Genomic DNA, 20,763 nt, shown 5'->3' on the forward strand with positions numbered 1-20,763 from the left:
TATTACTCATCTGACTTTTAAAAGAAGTAAACAGGCCCTGGCTGGTTGACTCAGTGGTAGAGCGTCGGCGTGGGGTGCAGGAGTCCTGGGTTCAATTCCCGGCCAGGGCACACAGGCGAGGCGCCCATCTGCTTCTCCACCCCTCCCCCTCTCCTTCCTCTCTGTCTCTCTCTTCCCCTCCCGCAGCCGAGGCTCCATTGGAGCAAAGATGGCCCTGGCGCTGGGGATGGCTCCTTGGCTTCTGCCCCAGGCGCTAGAATGGCTCTGGTCACAACAAAGCGACGCCCCAGATGGGCAGAGCATCGTCCCCTGGTGGGCGTGCCGGGTGGATCCCAGTCGGACGCATGTGGGAGTCTGTCTGACTGTCTCTCCCCGTTTCCAGCTGCAGAAAAATACAAAAAAATAAAAATAAAAGAAGTAAACAAACCTTGCTTGTCACAGGTTAAGTCAGGGGTTGGAAACCTATGGCTCGCGAGCCAGACATGGTTCTTTTGACGGCTGCCTCTGGCTCGCAGACAAACCTTTAATAAAAAAATAATAATAACGTTAAGGACATAAAACATTCTCATGTATGACGATCCATTCATTTCCTACCGCTCATGTTCATGGTTGTGGGTGGCTGGAGCCCATCACAGCTGTCCTCCGGGACAACACCACATTTTTATTGGATAATGCCTCACGTCCACGGGTCGTCATATGGCTCTCAGGGAATGACATTTTAAAATACGTGGCGTTCCTGGCTCTCTCAGCCAAAAAGGTTCCCGACCCCTGGGTTAAGTGGACAGCGAGGACTTTGTCTTCCGGAGAACGGTCAGCGTCCCAGCCCAGCTCAGCTCCTGAGACGTCACCTTCTGGATCCTTCCAAGGGACAGGGGTGTCTTGCTTAGTTACGCTGGACCCTGAGGGTTTAAGCTATTGGGGGGACTCACGGGGGGGAGGGGGCTCTGAGATACATGAGACGAGGGAGGTGGCTGAGGTTGGGGGCTAGTCACACCGAAAAAGACAACCGTGTGATAAAAGTGGGTTGAAGCTTTGACAGCAGCCTGGCTGCTGGTGTGGGAAGGGAAGGGAAGGCTGTAAAAGGAATCAGAAAGGAATCGATCCGACGATCGATCGTCGTGTTACGTGATCGGACTCCCCCCCCCCCCCCACTGAACACTCTGCACACTGAGCCTGGTGGGGCTCTCCTGGTTCTGCCTACCCTGTGGATTGTCTCACACCAACGACGGTTGGGGGACACAGCCGCCCTAAAGGCCAGGGTAGGTTCAGGTACGGGACCCCATCCGACCGGGTGGACTTTCATTCCAACCCTGAAGAGAGTCTTGAAATAGAAACAGTCCAGCCTGACCAGGCGGTGGTGCAGCGGACAGAGCCTCGGACTGGGACGCGGAGGACCCAGGTTCGAGACCCCGAGGTCGCCACCTTGAGCGCGGGCTCATCCGGTTTGAGCAAAAAGCTCTCCAGCTTGGCTCGAGCAAGGGGTCAGTTGGTCCGCTGTAGCCCCGCGGTCAAGGCACATAAGAGAAAGCAATCAACGAACAACTAAGGCGTTGCAATGCACATAGAAAAACTGATGATTGATGCTTCTTGTGTCTCCGTTCCTGTCTGTCTGTCTGTCCCTGTCTATCCCTCTCTCTCTGTCTCTGTAAAAAAACAAAAAAGACTTAGCCCTGGCCGGTTGGCTCAGCGGTAGAGCGTCGGCCTGGCGTGCGGGGGACCTGGGTTCGATTCCCGGCCAGGGCACACAGGAGAAGCGCCCATTTGCTTCTCCACCCCTCCCCTTCTCCTTCCTCTCTGTCTCTCTCTTCCCCTCCCGCAGCCAAGGCTCCATTGGAGCAAAGATGGCCCGGGCGCTGGGGATGGCTCCTTGGCCTCTGCCCCAGGTGCTGGAGTGGCTCTGGTCGCGGCAGAGCGACGCCCCGGAGGGGCAGAGCATCCCCCCTGGTGGGCAGAGCTTCGCCCCTGGTGGGCGTGCCGGGTGGAACCCGGTCGGGCGCATGCGGGAGTCTGACTGTCTCTCCCTGTTTCCAGCTTCAGAAAAATACAAAAAAAAAAAAAGATTTAAAAACAGTCCAGACGTTGTTTCTCGGCACTCGATGCTGTGGCCTCCGGGCAAGAATCTAGGACACAGACTATATATATATAGAAACAGGTCAATAAGCTAGTTCTGGGGTTGCCACTTGGCTTCCTGGGGATGGATGCAGATGGGGTGGGGGGACTCCTTAGGCTCTAGCTGGATGTGGGGGGGGTGCCAAGCTGGGGACGGTGCTGGGGATGTTTCCCCTCGTGCCCGTCTGCCGAGAACACACGTCCAGGGCATTGCGACGTCTCTGCAGGAGGTGAGAAGTCCTTCGTTTCATTTGCATAAGGATGAGTTTTCGCCTCCTGCCAGGCAACGCAAAACTCACATCCACAATCACGTGCAGAATGACCCCCCAAACGGTGTGTGTCTGTACATGTGTGTGTGTGTTTGCATGCGTGTGTTTGTGTCAGGGAATAGAGTAGCGATGTCACTGGTATTTCTTTTGTAAAAAATGGATGGTGATAATATAGAAGAAATATTAGAAATATTTATTACGTCAATATAAGTCCCATAAACTAGAGGCCGTTCCAACCTTTTTTTCCAGGCAGGCTGGCTGTTCAGGGTCATTATTTACTTTGATACAATTCTGTGCCGATGCCACCAGGGTTTCCAAGTTTTTTTTTTTTTTTTTTCACGGAGCCGTTCGCGAGGAGGAACGCTGGCTTTCTAAAGATGTCTTTTGGACAGATGCTCGCTGAACCGGTGCCAACTAATCTTTTCTGAAAATGATCAAAAAAAAAAAATTTGTCAAGAGTCCACTGAAGTCCAGTGCGTTCGGGAAGAGACGGGGCCGTGATGGTGTCAGGGTCATCCTACGATCCAACACCAGTCCTGGGTCCGTCTGGCCCGTAGACATCCTTCCGAGCACGTAGATGAATGAATGCATTAAAAAAAACAAAAAAAAAAAAACAAGCCCTGGCCGGTTGGCTCAGTGGTACAGTGTCAGCCTGGCGTGCAGGGGTCCCAGGTTCGATTCCCGGCCAGGGCACACAGGAGAAGCGCCCATCTGCTTCTCCACCCCTCCCCCTCTCCTTCCTCTCTGTCTCTCTCTTCCCCTCCCACAGCTGAGGCTCCATTGGAGGGGCTGAGGATGGCTCCATGGCCTCTGCCCCAGGCGCTAGAATGGCTCTGGTCGCAACAGAGCGACGCCCCCGATGGGCAGAGCATCGCCCCCTGGTGGGCGTGCCGGGTGGATCCTGGTCGGACGCATGCGGGAGTCTGTCTGACTGCCTCCCCGTTTCCAGCTTCAGAAAAATACAAAAAATAAAAATAAAATAAAATTAAAAAAACAACAACACTGATGATGAGTATTAGGTACTGGCCATTTCCAGTACCAACTTCTCAAAAGGACTGTGTCATTCCTACCTCACATTCTGTGACTACGTTAAATACCTTTGATGGATGGATGACACCTGCGTGTTCCACGGCACACGGGCAGAGGATGACATCTGTCCATTTTCTCCCATGGATGCTGAGGTGACCCACACACAATCTCTTTCCCCAATTCCTGTGCAACCCAGGGGCAATTTCAATCCTGGGGGGGATTGTAACCCCTAGGGATTGTCAGCCGTTTCATCAATTTTGTAATAATTGTGTTATACATATATATATATATATATATATTTTTTTTTTTTTTTGTATTTTTCTGAAGCTGGAAACGGGATAGACAGTCAGACAGACTCCCGCATGCGCCCGACCGGGATCCACCTGGCACGTCCACCAGGGGGTGATGCTCTGCCCACCAGGGGGCGATGCTCTGCCCCTCCAGGGTGTCGCTCTGTTGAGACCAGAGCCACTCTAGCGCCTGGGGTAGAGGCCAAGGAGCCATCCCCAGCGCCCGGGCCATCTTTGCTCCAATGGAGCCTCGGCTGCGGGAGGGGAAGAGAGAGACAGAGAGGAAGGGGGAGGGGTGGAGAAGCAGATGGGCGCTTCTCCTGTGTGCCCTGGCCGGGAATCGAACCCGGGACTTCTGCACACCAGGCCGACGCTCGACCACTGAGCCAACCGGCCAGGGCCCATATATATATATATTTTTATATTTTATATATATATATTTTTATTTACAGTTGACATACAATGCCATATTAGTCTTAGGATTCCAGCACCGTGGTTAGACACTTATGTAACATACAAACTGAACCCTAAGTCTAGCCCGCACCTGGCCCCGTGCAGTTATTATGAGTGCCTCTGTGCCCTGTGCTGGACGTGACGTCCTGTGACTGTGACCGCCCACCTGGGCCTCTCAGTCCCTTCTCCTTGGTCACCCGGACCCCCACCTCCCTGCCCTCTGGTGACCGTCTGTCTGCCCTCTATGTCTGTGAGTCTGTCTCTGTTTCGTTTTTTCATACCGTCCCTCAGATGCCGCCTGTATGTGACAGCGTGTGGCGTGTGCCTTTCTCTGACTTATTTCGATGACGTGCAACAGCCTGTCTAGCTCCGTCCAGATGTGTCAAATGGTCAGATTTCATTCTTTTCTGTGGCCGCCGTCACGCAGAGAGCTCAAAGGGAGGTAAAAAAGAACTTCCCAGACAAGAAAAAGTCAAAGGAGTTCCTCAGCGCCAAAACGGTATTACAAGAAATGTTACAGGGCCTTCTTTAAGAAGAAGAAGAAAAGATGGAAAAAAATTATATATATATATATCAATAAAAATTATATATCAATAAAAATATCACTAAAAACCAGTTATCAATAAAATTATATATATCAATAAAAATATCACTAAAAAGCATATCAATAAAAGTATATATATATATCAATAAGATATCAATAAAAATATGTATCAATAAAAATTATATAGTCAATTAAAATATCAATAAAAATATCAATATATATTTTATTTATCAGTGAAAATTATATATCAATAGAAATATCAATAAAATATTAATATATATTTTATTTATCAATAAAATTATATATCAATAAAAATATCAATATATATTTTATTTGTCAATAAAATTATATATCAATAAAAATATCAATAAAAATGTATCAATAAACATTATATATCAATTAAAAATATCAATAAAAATATCAATATATATTTTATTTGTCAATAAAAAATTATATATATCAATAAAAAAATCAATAAAATTATATATAAATATATATCTCAATAATAAACATGGTACATAACTACGTATGTACCAAACATTTCCTTAATCGTAAACGGATCGAATGCTGCAAAGCGTGACATGATTTTGGGGCAAGAACACAGCTTCAGATGATAAGCAGGAAAGTCGTCTCTTTTCCAAACAAGATGTCCCACTGTGATCGATTTAACCCGTGACCTGGTTCACACAGGGCGTCGGAGAGGGAGGCACAACCTGTGATTCCTTCTTTCTTTTATCAAAGGCGTCGACTGCTGGAACGACACGGGTCTCCGGTGTGCAATTCTATAACACGTCACGTGCACGTTGTACTGTGCTGTCACCATCCCGGGTCGGTCCGAGCCGTCGGCCTCAGGCGCTGAGGATAGCTTGGCTGGTCCGAGCGTCGGCCCCAGACTGGGGTTGCCGGGTGGATTCCCCCGTAGGGGAGCATGTGGGGAGGCTGTCTCTCTGTCTCCCCTCCTCTCACTTACAAATAAGAATAAAAAATAAATAAAAGACTAGAGGGGGACATGGGGAAAGAGGGGGAGCATGTGTGTATGTAGGGGGGTCTTCTCTCTCAGGCTGTAGGGTAGCTGACATTGCTAGGCCTTCTGGCATAGTGTCTGTCAATCATCCTTTCCCGTGGGGCAGGGTCACGGGGGTCCAGGACAGGTGTGGTAAGTCCTGGTGGAATCCCTGGTCCCTTTGACTTTGACCAGCTTCCCATATGACCCGGGGGAGTGGGGGGCTCTCTTGGGAACTCTTTTTTTTTTTAGGGTTTTTATTATTATTATTATTATTATTTTTAATAATTTTATTTTTTTTAATGGGGCGACATCAATAAATCAGGATACATATATTCAAAGAGAACAAGTCCAGGTTATCTTGTCGTTCAATTATGTTGCATACCCATCACCCAAAGTCAGATTGTCCTCTGTCACCTTCTATCTGGTTTTCTTTGTGGGCCTCCCCCTCCTACTTCCCCTCTCCCTCTCCCCCCTCCCCCTGTAACCACCACACTTTTATCGATGTCTCTTAGTCTCACTTTTATGTCCCACCTACGTATGGAATAATGCGGTTCCTGTTTTTTTCTGATTTACTTATTTCACTTTCATATCATGTTATCAAGATTCCACCATTTTGCTGTAAATGATCCGATGTCATCATTTCTTATGGCTGAGTAGTATTCCATAGTGTATATGTGCCACATCTTCTTTATCCAGTCATCTATTGATGGGCTTTTTGGTTGTTTCCATGTCCTGGCCACTGTGAACAATGCTGCAATGAACATGGGGCTGCATGTGTCTTTACGTATCAATGTTTCTGAGTTTGGGGGGTATATAGTGGGAACTCTTTAAGGCAGGGGTCCCCAAACTACGGCCCGCGGGCCACATGCGGCCCCCTGAGGCCATTTATCTGGCCCCCGCCGCACTTTCAGAAGGGGCACCTCTTTCATAGGTGGTCAGTGGAGGAGCATAGTTCCCATTGAAATACTGGTCAGTTTGTTGATTTAAATTTACTTGTTTGTTATTTTAAATACTGTATTTGTTCCCGTTTTGTTTTTTTACTTTAAAATAAGATATGTGCAGTGTGCATAGGGATTTGTTCATAGTTTGTTTTATAGTCCGGCCCTCCAACAGTCTGAGAGACGATGAACTGGCCCCCTGTGTAAAAAGTTTGGGGACCCCTGCTTTAAGGGGAGGAGAGGGTTGGTGGCTCTGCACTGGGCACGCCTGAGTATATATGGACCCACCTGGGATCCCCTCCCAGAAGCAGAGCAGCCTGACACCCTCTGTGTCTCTCTGGAAACGATGAGCAGGCTTTGCTCATCTTTGGAGCAGAAGCTTGCCAAGTCCAGAGAGCCTTTTTCCTTAGCCAGTCCTGGGCTGCACAGAGCAGGCCCAAGTTCTGGTGTCTCGGACCCCTCACGGAACCGAGCCCAGGTGGCCTCCCTGGAGGAGTGCGGCCTATACGCTGAGGGCTGCCCCTCCCCCCCCCTCTAGTGCTGGGCTCAGATTTCCTTTACAGGCCCGCCTGCTGGGTTCACTTCCCCGTGGGGCTCCGGGGTTAGGGTTTAGAGGGTTGTGGAGGAGTGCGGCCTGTACGCTGAGGGCTGCCCCTCCCTCCCCCCCTCTAGTGCTGGGCTCAGATTTCCTTTACAGGCCCGCCTGCTGGGTTCACTTCCCCGTGGGGCTCCGGGGTTAGGGTTTAGAGGGTTGTGGAGGAGTGCGGGGTTCCCGGAGACCCTCGCTCGTCTGGAAATCGGCAGCGGTAAGGGGTCTCTGCTGGTGTGTCCTGCAGGCAGCGGTCCAGTGGGAGTTAGAATTGGGGCAGGGAGTGGTGTGGATGGAAGTCCACGTTCCTGGCAGGTGTTGAGGTCCTTGTGGGGTCTGTGGTTGCCAGGGTTACGGTTTCCACGGGGGGGGGGGTCTGGGTAGGGGTCTGTGTGAGGCCTCACTGGGGGTCTGGATGGGGGCCCGTGGTTCAGGGACCCGCTTGGGTCTCCCTGGAAGTCTGGGTGTGGGTGGAGGCACGGGGGGGGGGGTCCGTGGTCCAAGAGCAATTTCTTGTGGTCCGGGTGCGTGTTTCTGCAGCCGGGGTGCGGTTTCTGGTGGGGGGTCTGTGGCGAGGAGGGGGTCCGGGCAGGGGTCCGTAGCCGGGGTGGAGGCTGGTGGTCCCGACCGGGGTCACTTGCGGGGGTCCGTGATGTGAGGGTGGTGGGAGCGGGTCCGGGTGGTGGTAGTGCGTGGGGGAGGCGAGAGTGGGGGATGGGTCCGTCGCCTCCGTGAGAGTCACGGGGTGGGGGGATCCCGGAAGGGGTCCACGGCTGGGTGGGGTTCCGTGTGTGTGGGGGGGTGGAGTCCCACGCTCAGGGTGGGAGGTCTCAGCGGGGATCCGTGGCGGAGGGAGGGTGAGAGGAGTCCCGTGGTCCGGGCGCGGGACCCTGGGGGCGCGCAGGGTTGGGCGTCTGTCGCCTAGTCCGGGCGGGAGGAGTGGACCCCCAGTCCGGGCGCGAGCCGTTGGTGGGGGTGGAGGGTTTGATGGATGAGATCCGTGACCCGGGGGGGGGGGGGGGGGGGGGAGGGGAAGAGCCGGGGGGGGTGTCACGTGACCCCGGGGCAGTGGATGGGAGGGAGTTCCCTGGCTGGGGGGCGGCGCCGTGGTGTGGGCGGGGGGCGGGTCCAGGAGGCGGGCCGCGCGGGGCGGGGCGGGGCGGGCAGGGGCGGGCGTCTGCAGCCCTCGCGTCCCCGCGGCGCGACCGAGTCCCGGGCAGGCGGCGCGGAAGCGGCGGCGGCGGCGGCGGCGGCGGGCAGCCATGTCGCCTTTGTGTGCGGCGCGGGCGGCCCTGCGCGTCTACGCCGCGGGCGCATTGGTGATCTTGGCGCAGCTGCTGCGTCGCTGCTGCGGGCGCTTTGTGGAGCCAGGTTAGCGGCGGGGTGGCGCGCGAGGCAGGGCACGGGTTGGGGGAGGCCGGGGAGCCGAGGGCAGGCCCGGCGGCCGCTTTGGTGACATTGGCGACAGCGGGCTTGGGGCGCGCGCTCCTGGCCCGGCGTGTCCTTGACTCCCGGGCGCGCCGGGCGGGAGGGGCTGTGACGGGCGCGCGGGCGGGAATCAGGCGCCCTGTCCCCCTCCCCGCGGCGCGCGCCCTACGCCGGGTCTCCGCCTGGGAACGCCCCTCCTCTGGGTGGTGGAGGGGATCCTGGTGTCCCCTCCTCACCGGGCCACCCGAGGAGGCCTGGGGCCCGGCCCGGGGCACGTAGCACCGGCCCGGCGCGCGCGCGGGGCCCTGCGGCGTCCTCCGCGGCACTGGCGAGCCATGGGCGTCCGGGAGAGAAAGCACTTCCGTTCAGTGGCAACTTTGTTTCTCTGCAGTTAGGAGACGCAGCGCAGCCCCCTGCCTGCGACTTCCCGGGTCCGGATGCGTCCCCGCGGCTGGAAGGGGCTGGGCACCCCCCGACCTGCTGGTCTGCGTGTGCCCTGCATCTGCCCCTAATCACAGGCTTAGTTTAGCCCTTGAAGCCCGGAAGACCTGCGGGCGGGGGGCGGATGGAGGCGCCGGTGGCCTGCAAATATCCCTCCAGGCTGTCGGAGCCCGAGGGACAGTTTACTGTTGCCAGCGCTACACTAACTCTTTAAGCAAAACAAAGTATTCGGTGGGAAAGACGCTGCCACATTGTAGCAACTGGGCGTCACGTGCGACCTGGGGACTTACTTTCCCTTCCTTCTCTGTCTTCTTCCTGACTTGTCCCCCCCACCCCCACCCCACCCCACCCCAACCCCGCAGGGCCTGAGCGACCGGAACCCGGAATGGAGTGTAGCAACAATACCACCTCCTATGATTATGAAAACACTTTCGAATTCCTCTTACTCCCCCGCGGAAAGGGCGTGTGTCTCTGTCTGTGTGTATGTATGTATGTGTGAGTGTCTGTCCCCCCCCACGCTGCAACTCTGAACAGAAGTAAACATTTTAAAGTGAGCCGCACCCTCCAAATTCTTTTAAGTGTGCCCCCCCCCCCCAGGTGTGTGTGTGTGGGGGGGTGTTAAGCGGTGGATTTTGGGAGACACTTGTGATTGGGTATTTTAAAATGTATCCAATGTATTCAAAGCCGAGGAAGGTCCCTGAGGCTTGGGGATTTGGAGGTAAATGTGGCTTGGATGGTATTTAGGGGGGAAAGAAAGTATTTTATTGAGGCCCTGGCCTGTTGGCTCAGCGGTAGAGCGTCGGCCTGGCGTGCGGGGGACCCGGGTTCGATTCCCGGCCAGGGCACATAGGAGAAGCGCCCATTTGCTTCTCCACACCCCCTCCTTCCTCTCTGTCTCTCTCTTCCCCTCCCACAGCCAACGCTCCATTGGAGCAAAGATGGCCCGGGTGCTGGGGATGGCTCCTTGGCCTCTGCCTCAGGCGCTAGAGTGGCTCTGGTCACAGCAGAGCGGCCCCCCGGAGGGGCGGGGCGGGGCGTCGCCCCCTGGTGGGCAGAGCATTGCCCCTGGTGGGCGTTCCAGGTGGATCCCGGTGGGGCGCATGCTGGAGTCTGTCTGACTGTCTCTCCCCGTTTCCAGCTTCAGAAATTAAAAAAAGAAAAAATATTTTATTGAGGTGATGTTGGTGAATGACGTTATGTACATTTCAGGGATAAGTATTATAATTCGATATCCTGTGCATTGTGCGCTCACGACCCAAAGTACTCCATATTTCCTCCCTCCAACCTGCGTCCCTCTGGTTGGCATCATTTCTGTGGTAGCTATATCCCTTGAACTGGGGCTTTTTAATAATAATAATAAAAAAATCCGGACTCACTGTGAATCCCTGTGGGAAATGTGCGCAAATCATGGAGCATAGCAGTTTCTATGTGTCCACCTTTAGAGGGGTGCTGCTCCCTCCGTGTTCACAGAAGAGACCGGAGTTTACTTTGGGGATGGAATTTGAACTTGGCCTTGTCCCCTCCAGCCAACAACAGCTGGGCCACCCATGCTTATCTGGACATTGTGCTGTGACAAAAAAAAAAAAATGGAGAAGAACTTAGCTGTCCTTTCTGCTTGTTGCTTGAAATGGGGAAGAGATAACAGTGAGGTCTGGGGAGGGACTCCTCAGCTGGGAGCCAGACCAGGGGTCATTTCCTAGAACCATGAGCGAGGCCGCGGCAGCCAGCTTTGAACCAGCCAGGACCCGTCTGTCGGGGTTTAGACATAATTTTAGATCCTGGACCAGGATCTAAAATGTCTTTTCCGTTGGTCTGTCTGCTGCCCAAGCCAAGTGGCATCTGTGCTATTTGCCCTGCCCTGGATTTTACTTGTGGCAGCGAGGGAGGAGCCGTTGAACTTTGTCCTGGGCACGGAACCGAGGAACCCAGCTGACCGTTAACCGAGAGGCTCAGTGGCCCCACATCTCAGTTGTTTTTCTCAGTACGTTTACGGAGCTGTTTTTCTGCCTTTTGTACAGGGAGGGGTGTCTCCACTTCCACGGTCCACCCCTGCAGGTCAACTTTCCTTAAAATGTGTGTCCTAGTTGGCCCTGGCCGGTTGGCTCAGTGGTAGAGCATCGGCCTGGCGTGCAGAAGTCCTGGGTTCGATTCCCGGCCAGGGCACACAGGAGAGGCGCCCATCTGCTTCTCCACCCCTCCCCCTCTCCTTCCTCTCTGTCTCTCTCTTCCCCTCCCGCAGCCGAGGCTCCACTGGAGCAAAGATGGCCCGGGTGCTGGGGATGGCTCTGTGGCCTCTGCCTCAGGCGCTAGAGTGGCTCTGGTCACAACAGAGTGACGCCCCGGAGGGGCAGAGCATTGCCCCTGGTGGGCGTGCCGGGTGGATCCCGGTCGGGCGCATGCCGAAGTCTGTCTGACTGTCTCTCCCCGTTTCCAGCTTCAGGGAAAAAACAAAACAAATGTGTGTCCTAGAGACAAAATCACCATAGTCTCCATGTTGGGCAGGCAGGTGTCCAAGCCAGTTCAAGAATTCCCACAAAGGACGTATAGTGGCCGAAATCTTTCTGTGGCTCAGACTGGATCAGGTTACTCGCACAAAGACACACCTGTCTGTTGGTCACGTTCTTGTTGACTGTTATTTTGCTTTGCCGTCTTAAATAACAGTGACGTGTTTTGTTTTTTTAATTCATTTTAGAGAGGAGAGAGAAAGGGAGAGAAAGAGACAGGGAGAGAGAGAGAGAAGAGAGAGAGAGAGAAAGAGAAGGTGGGGAGGAGCTGGAAGCATCAACTCCCATATGTGCCCTGACCAGGCAAGCCCAGGGTTTCGAACCGGCGACCTCAGCATTTCCAGGTCGACGCTTTATCCACTGCGCCACCACGGGTCAGGCTACACAGTGACGTTTTGAAACGCGTGATTTACTCTGTGTGTTCAGCCCCCTGCTGTGACACACCAGACCTCCCGCCTCGGCCTGAAACCCGTTGAAAAGTATTCGTGTGTGAAGGAAAGGTACGCGAGACATTCCGTTTCTCTGATGCGTCCGCGGGTGTCGAGGAGGAGACAGAACCGGGCCAGACGTGTTTTACTGTCCCGTTCACACGGCACAGCAGTTTCCTTCCGTAAACGTCCCGTGGTGAAGAAGAAAACGGGCCCTAGACCAGCGGTTCTCAACCTGTGGGTCGCGACCCCAGTGGGGTCGCCTAAAGCCATCAGAAAATACATCATGCATATCAGGTATTTACATTCCGAATCATAACTGTAGCAAAATTACAGTGATGAAGTAGCCACCAAAATTATTTTTTGCTTTGGGGTCACCGCAACATGAGGAACTGAATTGCGGGGAGGTCACGGCGTTAGAAAGGTTGAGAACCGCTGGTTTAGATGCTGTTTTCCTACACAGCCATTTTCAGAGACCCTACTTGTCAAATGAATAGGTTTTTTCTTTTTCTTTTTGTAATCTGTTAAGAGAAAGTTAATGCTTGCTGTTGGTTTTGTGTACCCGGGAAGAGATGGGACACATGGTTACAGGAAGCCGAAATCGTTTTCAAGATTTATGATCTCGGGGTCTTTTAACTCTTTGTAAAATTGGTTTGTTTATTGATTTGAGAGAGAGAGAGAGAGAGAGAGTGTAGGGCCAGCAGCCACGGCCACCGTCACAGCCGCCTGGCCCATGCAGGTTTGCAGTCGATTCGGACAGACGGTAATGAAACAACAGAGCCAAGAGCTGGTGGGCCGTTAGCTTTAATCCTAGCTTGCACCCGGCGGGTGAGAAATACACACAGTGGGAAAACACTTCCCTTTCCATTCAGGGCTCCCAAAGCGACTGACTTCTCCGAGTTTCCTAGAATCAAAGGTTTCTAACCTCACCAGCCTTATTCACCTCTGTTCCCCATCTCCTTCCTTCTCTCTGCACAAACTGGCTTCTCCTTCAGCACTCTGTCATCTTGGCTGCTTCTCCTCTCCTCCACGTGGCCTTTCTCTGCTCTCCTCTGTGATGCTAATCTCAGGAACCGAGAGAGAGCAAGCTCCCGGTCTGCACCATTTTATAGGGTAGAAATCAAAACCTTTAAAATTCAATATACAAACAAGGAAGTCTCTGATACAAAGTCACTTAGGGTGGGAAAGGCTTAGTCTTAAAACTAAGCCTCCATCCTGACCAGGTGGTGGCGCAGTGGATAGAGCGTCGGACTGGGATGCAGAGGACCCGGGTTCGAGACCCCGAGGTCACCAGCTTCAGTGCAGGCTCATCTGGTTTGAGGAAAAGCCCACCAGCTTGAACCAGCCAGGTGTTACTCGGTCTGCTGAAGGCCCACGGTCAAGGCACATATGAGAAAGCAATCAATGAACAACTAAGTTGTTGCAACGCACAATGAAAAACTAATGATTGATGCTTCTCATCTCTCTCCATTCCTGTCTGTCTGTCCCTCTCTCTGACTCACTCTCTGTCTCTGTAAAAAATAAAAAATAAATAAAATAAAAATTAAAAGAAAATCCAAAAAAACTAAGCCTCAGGCTATAAGGACCCAGCCTGCTTACAGCCTGTCCCCCACACTCAATGCAAACTCTAAGCGAGCAAACCTATATATCAGGGGTCCCCAAAATACGGCCCGATGGCCACATGCAGCCCCCTGAGGCCATTTATCTGGCCCCCCCGCCGCACGTCCGGAAGGGGCACCTCTTTCATTGGTGGTCAGTGAAAGGAGCACATTGACCATTTCAGTTAGCCAAAAGCAGGCCCATAGTTCCCATTGAAATACAGGTCAGTTTGTTGATTCAAATTTACTTGTTCTTTATTTTAAATATTGTATTTGTTCCCTTTTTTTTTTTTACTTTAAAATAAGATATGTGCAGTGTGCATAGGGATTTGTTCATAGTTTTTTTTATAGTCCGGCCTTCCAACGGTCTGAGGGACAGTGAACTGGCCCCCTGTGTAAAAAGTTTGGGGACCCCTGCTATATATCATATTTACAAACTTATTTGACCAACAGAGAGAGAAAAACATGAATTTGTTGTTCCACTTATTTATGCATTCGTGAGTTGATGCTCCAGTCACCGTGAGAAAGTTCCAAACCTGTAAGAATCGTTTTATGAGTTTATTTGAACCAAACTCTTGAGAATTGCGGGGAAAGCAAAGTCGCCACAGACATGAGAAAATGCTCCGGAAAACGGTGGTTTTGACCACTTCTTTTATTCGTTAGAATCAAAGAGAAAAGCAGAAGGCGTTTACATGAAATTGATCGCTGATAGATTAGGGAGGTGCTGAGCCCCAAAGCTGGGAAATCTTTGGGATTGGATGAAAAAAGTAAGCATGTATCTATTACTTAAGAAGTAAAAATGTATCTACTTAAAGGTGTTTTTCACAGGCAGGAACAAGAGAGTTAACAGTTAACAGTGAACAGGATGGTAACAACAACAGGGCATTTCTGGGATGCTTGTCCTGAGGGAGGGGGGGGGGGAGAAGAAGGTGACCCTCACATTGTCAGACATGTTATCAGCTCCATTATTGTAGCTTGAAAAGACAGCAGACAGCCCCAGAACAAGACAAACACTGACCTTTGTTACAGAAAAATACCTCCCAGCCTGACCTGTGGTGGCTCAGTGGATAAAGCGTCGACCTGGAAATGCTGAGGTCGCCGGTTCGAAACCCTGGGCTTGCCTGGTCAAGGCACATATGGGAGTTGATGCTTCCAGCTCCTCCCCCTTCTCTCTCTGTCTCTCTCTCTCCTTTCTCTTCCTCTCTCTCTCCTCTCTAAAAATAAATAAATAAAATTAAATTTAAAAAAAAAAGAAAAGAAAAATACCTCCCTAGGACAGGATTGATCGCCCAGCCTGAAGTGCTTGCTCTTGGCTAGAAAGGTGTCATTTCAGACCACCCTGTGTGGTCACTGGTGGTCTCTGAGCCTGCAAGGCCACCGAGCAGGTCTCCCCTGAGCTTGTCAACTTCAGCATGTGGCCCCTTTTTCCTTTTTTATTTTTATTTTATTTTTTTATTTTTATTTTTTCTTAAGCTGGAAACGGGGAGAGACAGTCAGACAGACTCCCGCATGCACCCGACCGGGATCCACCCGGCACGCCCACCAGGGGGCGACGCTCTGCCCACCAGGGGGCGATGCTCTGCCCCTCTGGGGCGTCGCTCTGCCGTGACCAGAGCCACTCTAGCGCCTGGGGCAGAGGCCAAGGAGCCATCCCCAGCGCCCGGGCCATCTTTGCTCCAATGGAGCCTCGGCTGCGGGAGGGGAAGAGAGAGACAGAGAGGAAGGAGAGGGGGAGGGGTGGAGAAGCAGATGGGCGCCTCTCCTATGTGCCCTGGCCGGGAATCGAACCCGGGACTTCTGCACGCCAGGCCGACGCTCTACCATTGAGCCAACCGGCCAGGGCCTTGTGGGCCCTTTTTCGATCACACTTGTAAGTGCCCCGACCGGGCACCGAACCCCCGAACCTTGGCCTATTCGGACGATGCTCCAACCAACCAACTTAGCTATCCAGCCAGGACCTCAGTTCTCTACTCTGAAAGAGATCTTGCAGTAAAGCTTTCGCCTATGTGGCTTTTTTCTTCTTCTTTTTTTTTTTTGAAAAGCCTATCAATATTAATCCTATTAGGAATGAAACATAGACATTTCAAACTCTACTGAGAACACCGAAAGAGTGTATCTAAAATAACCACAAGCCAGTTACGTGTTCTTATGATCAGTAACCTGATACTTGCAGATGCAAAATAACTCCATTCTGCAAAATTAAAAAAAGGAAAGAAAAAAAAAGAGAGAAATGTTCAGGAAGGCTGTGGACAAGTCTTTGGATCGCACCTGCCCAGAGTAATGGTGAAGGACACACTCAGTGCAGCTGTTCACCCCTTGTTTTCGTCCCAGTGAACGCAGAAGACCCAGCGGCTGGTATAAAACCACGAGAAAAGGTGTGTCCCAGGGCCGCAATCCCTCTGGACGCTCCAGGGAGGGTCCCTCCTGCCTCTCCCAGCTCCTGGGGCTCCAGGCCAGGTGTCCCCTGGGCTGGGGGCTATGTCCCTCCCATCTCTGCCTCCGTCCCCACGTGGCTTCTCCTTTGTGTCTGTGTCTCCTCCTCCGTCTCTTCTAAGGTCCCTGTCACTGGGAGCATGCAGGGCCCCCCCTGACCCTGGGTGACTCCTCTCAGACCCCTCCCTTCATCCCGTCTGCACAGACCTGTTTGCAAATAAGGTCTCATTCAGAGATTCTGGAAGGATCTGAATTTTGGGAAGGGCACTGTTCACCCCACCATAGACCTTACCGGGCTGTGGCTCGGAACTTGGTTAGCCCCCAGCGCTGTAACATGGGTTGAATGCTTATACGCGGGCCTTACACCTTTTTATTTATTTATTTATTTTTTTTGGTATTTTCTGAATTTGGAAACGGGGAGGCAGTCAGACAGACTCTGCATGCGCCCGATCGGGATCCACCCGGCATGCCCACCAGGGGGGCGATGCTCTGCCCATGTGGGGCGTTGCTCTGTTGAGACCAGAGCCATTCTAGCACCTGAGGCAGAGGGCACAGAGCCATCCTCAGCATCTGGGCCAACTCTGCTCCAATGGAGCCTCGGCTGCAGGAGGGGAAGAGAGAGACAGAGAGGAAGGAGAGGGGGAGGGGTGGAGAAGCAGATGGGCACTTCTCCTGTGTGCCCTGGCCGGGAATCGAACCCGGGACTCCTGCACGCCAGGCCGACGCTCTACCGCTGAGCCAACCGGCCAGGGCCGATCTTACACCTTTTAAGAAAACTCAGCAGCTCTTTGGGGCTTCCGGGCTCTCGTTGGGGACTCGAAGGGACCCGAGTGACAAAGGGAACCCCCAGGGCCTGGCTGCCAGGTCGTCACAGCCTCTCGCGGCCCAGAGCACACCTGGGGCATTCATTGCAGGATGGAGATCTGTGCTCACCCCAAGACGCTTACCCACCCATCACCCACGCGCCTGTCACGGGAACCGAGCATGTTCCAAACGGCAACGTCTCAAAGATAAAAAAAAAAAAAAACTGGGACGCGCTAGAGTGGCTCTGGTCGCGGCAGAGCGACGCCCCGGAGGGGCAGAGCATCCCCCCTGGTGGGCAGAGCGTCGCCCCACGTTGATGTATTGATATTTTGTCTTTGCTTGATGGGTGCCTTTGAGCCAAAAACCTCACTGCGCCCGTGTGGCGACAGGTGGTGGCGCTTCTTGTGAACGGCAGTTTCCCTGGAAAAACCGCCCGCTCTCCCCCCCCCCCCCGGGTTCCTGGACCCTTGTAGAATGGTTAACAGCCGAGACGAGGAGATAGCAGAGCGCTGTAAAGGAACACGCAAAGACGTTCAAAGAAACGCATGCTGTCGGACATGTGGCGTCGTCACGGACGTAGGAGTGACCCGGCCAGAAGCCCGTGCCAAGGGTCCGGCTGTCCCCCGCCGCTTGGCCAAAGCCACGCGCCCGGAAAGGCAGCCACCCAGCTGGGGGAGGGGTCCCTCGGGGGCTCTGTGCCTGCCTGTCCGCCCGTCCCCTTCACCACCTGCCCCGGGGTCCCTTCTCACGATGTTTGTCTTGCTACTTCTTAGCAGGTGGTCACCCATGAGAGGCGGCCCGCCCCCCCTCCGGCCAGGACGATGGAGGGTAAGAGCGTGGACCCCACGCAGCCGCAGCCGCAGCCGCAGACGGACCTCAAGCTGGTGGCGCACCCGCGCGCCAAGAGCAAAGTGTGGAAGTACTTCGGCTTCGACACCAACGCCGAGGGATGCATCCTGCAGTGGAAGAAGATCTACTGTCGCATCTGCATGGCCCAGATCGCCTACTCCGGGAACACCTCCAACCTGTCCTACCACCTGGAGAAGAACCACCCGGACGAGTTCTGTGAGTTCGTCAAGAGCAACACGGAGCAGATGCGCGAGGCCTTCGCCACCGCCTTCTCCAAGCTGAAGCCGGAGACCTCGCAGTTGGCTGCTGTCGCCGCCGCTCCGGACACGCTGGGCGCCAAGGCCGGCCACGGCCACGGCCACGCGCACGAGGGGAAGCGGCAGCAGGAGCTGACGGCCGCCGTGCTGGCGCTCATCTGCGAGGGGCTGTACCCGGCGTCCATCGTGGACGAGCCGACCTTCCGCGCGCTGCTCAAGACGGCCGACCCCTGGTACGAGCTGCCCGCGCGCAAGTTCTTCTGCGGCAAGGCGCTGCCGGAGCGGTACGGCGCCGTCCGCGAGGCGGTGCTCCGGGAGCTGGCTGAGGCCACCTGGTGCGGCATCGCCACCGACCTGTGGAAGAGCCACACGCAGAACAGGACCTACGTCACGCTGGCCGCGCACTTCCTGGGCGGGGCGGGGGCGCCGGGCTGCCTGTCGCTGACCTCGCGCTGCCTGAAAACGTTCGAGGTGCCCGACGAGAACGCGGCCGAGACCATCACGCGCGTGCTCTACGAGGCTTTCATCGAGTGGGGCATCAGCGCCAAGGTGTCCGGCGCCACCACGGACGGCGGCAAGGAGGTGGTGAAGGCGTGCGCCCTGCTGGACATCGCGGCGCACATGCCCTGCCTGGGGCGCAGCTTCGACGCCGCCATCCAGCAGGCCTTCCGGCTGCCCAAGCTGGGCGCGCTGCTGGCGCGCTGCCGGCGGCTGGTGGAGTACTTCCAGCAGTCCAGCGTGGCCACCTACCTGCTCTACGAGAAGCAGAAACAGCAGCCGCAGCCGCAGCCGGGCGGCATGCTGGTCAGCGACCGCGTGTCCTGGTGGGGCGGCACGCTGGCCATGCTGCAGCGCCTGAGGGAGCAGCAGTTCGCCATCGCGGGCGTCCTGGTGGAGGACAGCAACAACCACCACCTCATGCTGGAGGCGGCCGAGTGGGCCACCATCGAGGCGCTGGTGGAGCTCCTGCAACCCTTCAAGCAGGTGGCCGACATGCTCTCCGCCTGCAGGCACCCCACCATCAGCATGGTCAAGCCGCTGCTGCACATGTTGGCCAGCAGCACGCTCAGCGTCAAGGAGACGGACGCCAAGGAGCTCAGCATGGCCAAGGAGGTCATCGCCAGGGAGCTGGCCCGGACCTACCAGGAGACGCCCGAGATAGACATGTTCCTCAACGTGGCTACGTTCCTGGACCCGCGCTACAAGAAGCTGCCCTTCCTGTCCGCCCTGGAGAGGCAGCAGGTGGAGAACAGGGTGGTGGAGGAGGCCAAGGGACTCCTGGACAAGGTGAAGGACGCGGGGTACCGCGCGGTGGCCGCCGCCGCCGCCGCGGAGGATAGCGCCTACGCGCTGCTGGAGGAGCCCCCCGCCGCCAAGAAGCTGGCGCTGCCGTCCACGCCGCCGCCCCCGCCGCCGCCGCCGCCGGCCAGCGTCATCAACAGCATGCTGGCCGAGATCTTCTGCCAGACCGGGGGCGCGGAGGACCAGGAGGAGTGGCACGCCCAGGTGGTGGAGGAGCTGAGCAACTTCAAGTCCCAGAAGGTGCTGGCACTCAGCGAGGACCCGCTCAAGTGGTGGTCCGACCGGCTGGCGCTGTTCCCGCTGCTGCCCAAGGTGCTGCAGAAGTACTGGTGCGTGTCCTCCACCTGCGTGCCGCCCGAGCGCCTCTTCGGCTCCTCCGCCAACGTGGTCAGCGCCAAGCGGAACCGGCTGGCCCCCGCGCACGTCCACGAGCAGGTGTTCCTGTACGAGAACGCCCGCAGCGGCGGTGGCGGCGGCGGCGGGACGGCGGAGCCCGAGCCGGAAGACGAGGACGAGGGGGAGTGGGGTTTGGACCAGGACCAGGTGTTCACGTTCGGGGACGCCGTCCACACGGGCTTCTTCGCCGGCATCCGGGACGGCGGCTTTGTGTAGCGCTGGGGGAAGGGCGCCAGGAGGACGCACGTGTGGCCCCCAGGACTGGCCGCGTGGATGCTTCTCCAAGGAGGAGAAGGAGGACCCGCCCGTGGCCAAAGGAGCGTCTCTGTATGGGAGTCCCCTTGAGTCCCCGGGGTAAGGGACAAAAAATGACACGGGAGAGTCCCCAACGGCTCCTTCCAGGGCTGAGAAATGAGAAATGCTCACCTGCCCCACACAGCGGGGACACAGAGGGGACAGACAGGGCCCCCCACACTCATCCCCTCTCCCCGGAGTCCGCTGCACGGGCTGGGGCAGATCCCGGGAAAAGTCGCCACTGTGCGCAGAGGAGGGTGACCACTTGTCCTTCCGTTTCCCTCCCGCGCACGCGGTCAGGGGCGCCCGGGAAGGGAGGGCGCGTGGGTGGACCTGTGGATAAGTGGGAACCTCGCGTCCGCGCGCGCGCGCGCTCTGGCGTGAGACCTGGCGCCAGAAGGCCCGGTTGTGAGGGGGTGGGGGACGCGTCCCGGGTGGGGTTCAGGCTCTGCTGAGGGGCCGCCCCCCCCCCCCCCGTCTGAGCGCGCATTAAAGGTCCGGAAAGCGGTGTCCAGTGCCTTGTTTTGTGCCCCTCGCGCGCGCGTCCTTGCGGCCTCACCCTGGTTGGCACGGGTCCTGCTGAGCCTCCCGCTCCTTGTTGAGTCTCGGCCTCTAGAGATTATTGCTGTGACTGTTACTCTGTTCGACGCTTGAAAAGTCTGGTTTCCCCAGAATCTCTTTTTTTTTAATTTTTTTTTTGACATGAGGAAAAGACCCCCTTTTTGAGAGCCCTGGTTTTCTTTCTTTTTTTCTTTCTTCCTTTCTTCCTTCCTTCCTTTCTCTCCCTCCCTCCCTCCCTCTC

At 55.2% G+C, this 20,763-nt stretch overlaps 2 protein-coding genes across 3 annotated transcripts in view; both read left to right on the forward strand.

Annotated features, from left to right (window-relative positions):
* Window positions 1–8,458: 8,458 nt before the first annotated feature.
* On the forward strand, window positions 8,459–20,022 carry ZBED1 (zinc finger BED-type containing 1). 2 transcript variants are annotated; one of them, XM_066248820.1, is made up of 2 exons: window positions 8,459–8,598; window positions 17,637–20,022. In XM_066248820.1, the coding sequence occupies exon 2, from the start codon at window positions 17,685–17,687 to the stop codon at window positions 19,881–19,883; it is 2,199 nt and encodes a 732-aa protein (XP_066104917.1). In that variant the 5' UTR covers window positions 8,459–8,598; window positions 17,637–17,684; the 3' UTR covers window positions 19,884–20,022. The 2 variants fall into 2 exon arrangements, with proteins under 2 accessions (XP_066104917.1, XP_066104918.1); XM_066248821.1 differs by having other exon boundaries at window positions 8,464–8,598; window positions 17,640–20,022.
* DHRSX (dehydrogenase/reductase X-linked) overlaps window positions 8,466–20,763 on the forward strand; it is a gene marked incomplete at its 3' end in the record, with an annotated part of 97,881 nt that continues 85,583 nt past the window's right edge. The window contains exon 1 of the mRNA XM_066250582.1: window positions 8,466–8,598. Coding sequence (XP_066106679.1) covers window positions 8,490–8,598 — 109 coding nt within the window. The remainder of the gene's footprint in view (window positions 8,599–20,763) is intronic.

This window comes from Saccopteryx bilineata, chromosome X (assembly GCF_036850765.1).
Source record: "Saccopteryx bilineata isolate mSacBil1 chromosome X, mSacBil1_pri_phased_curated, whole genome shotgun sequence".
In the NCBI taxonomy this organism is placed as follows: Eukaryota; Metazoa; Chordata; class Mammalia; order Chiroptera; family Emballonuridae; genus Saccopteryx; species Saccopteryx bilineata.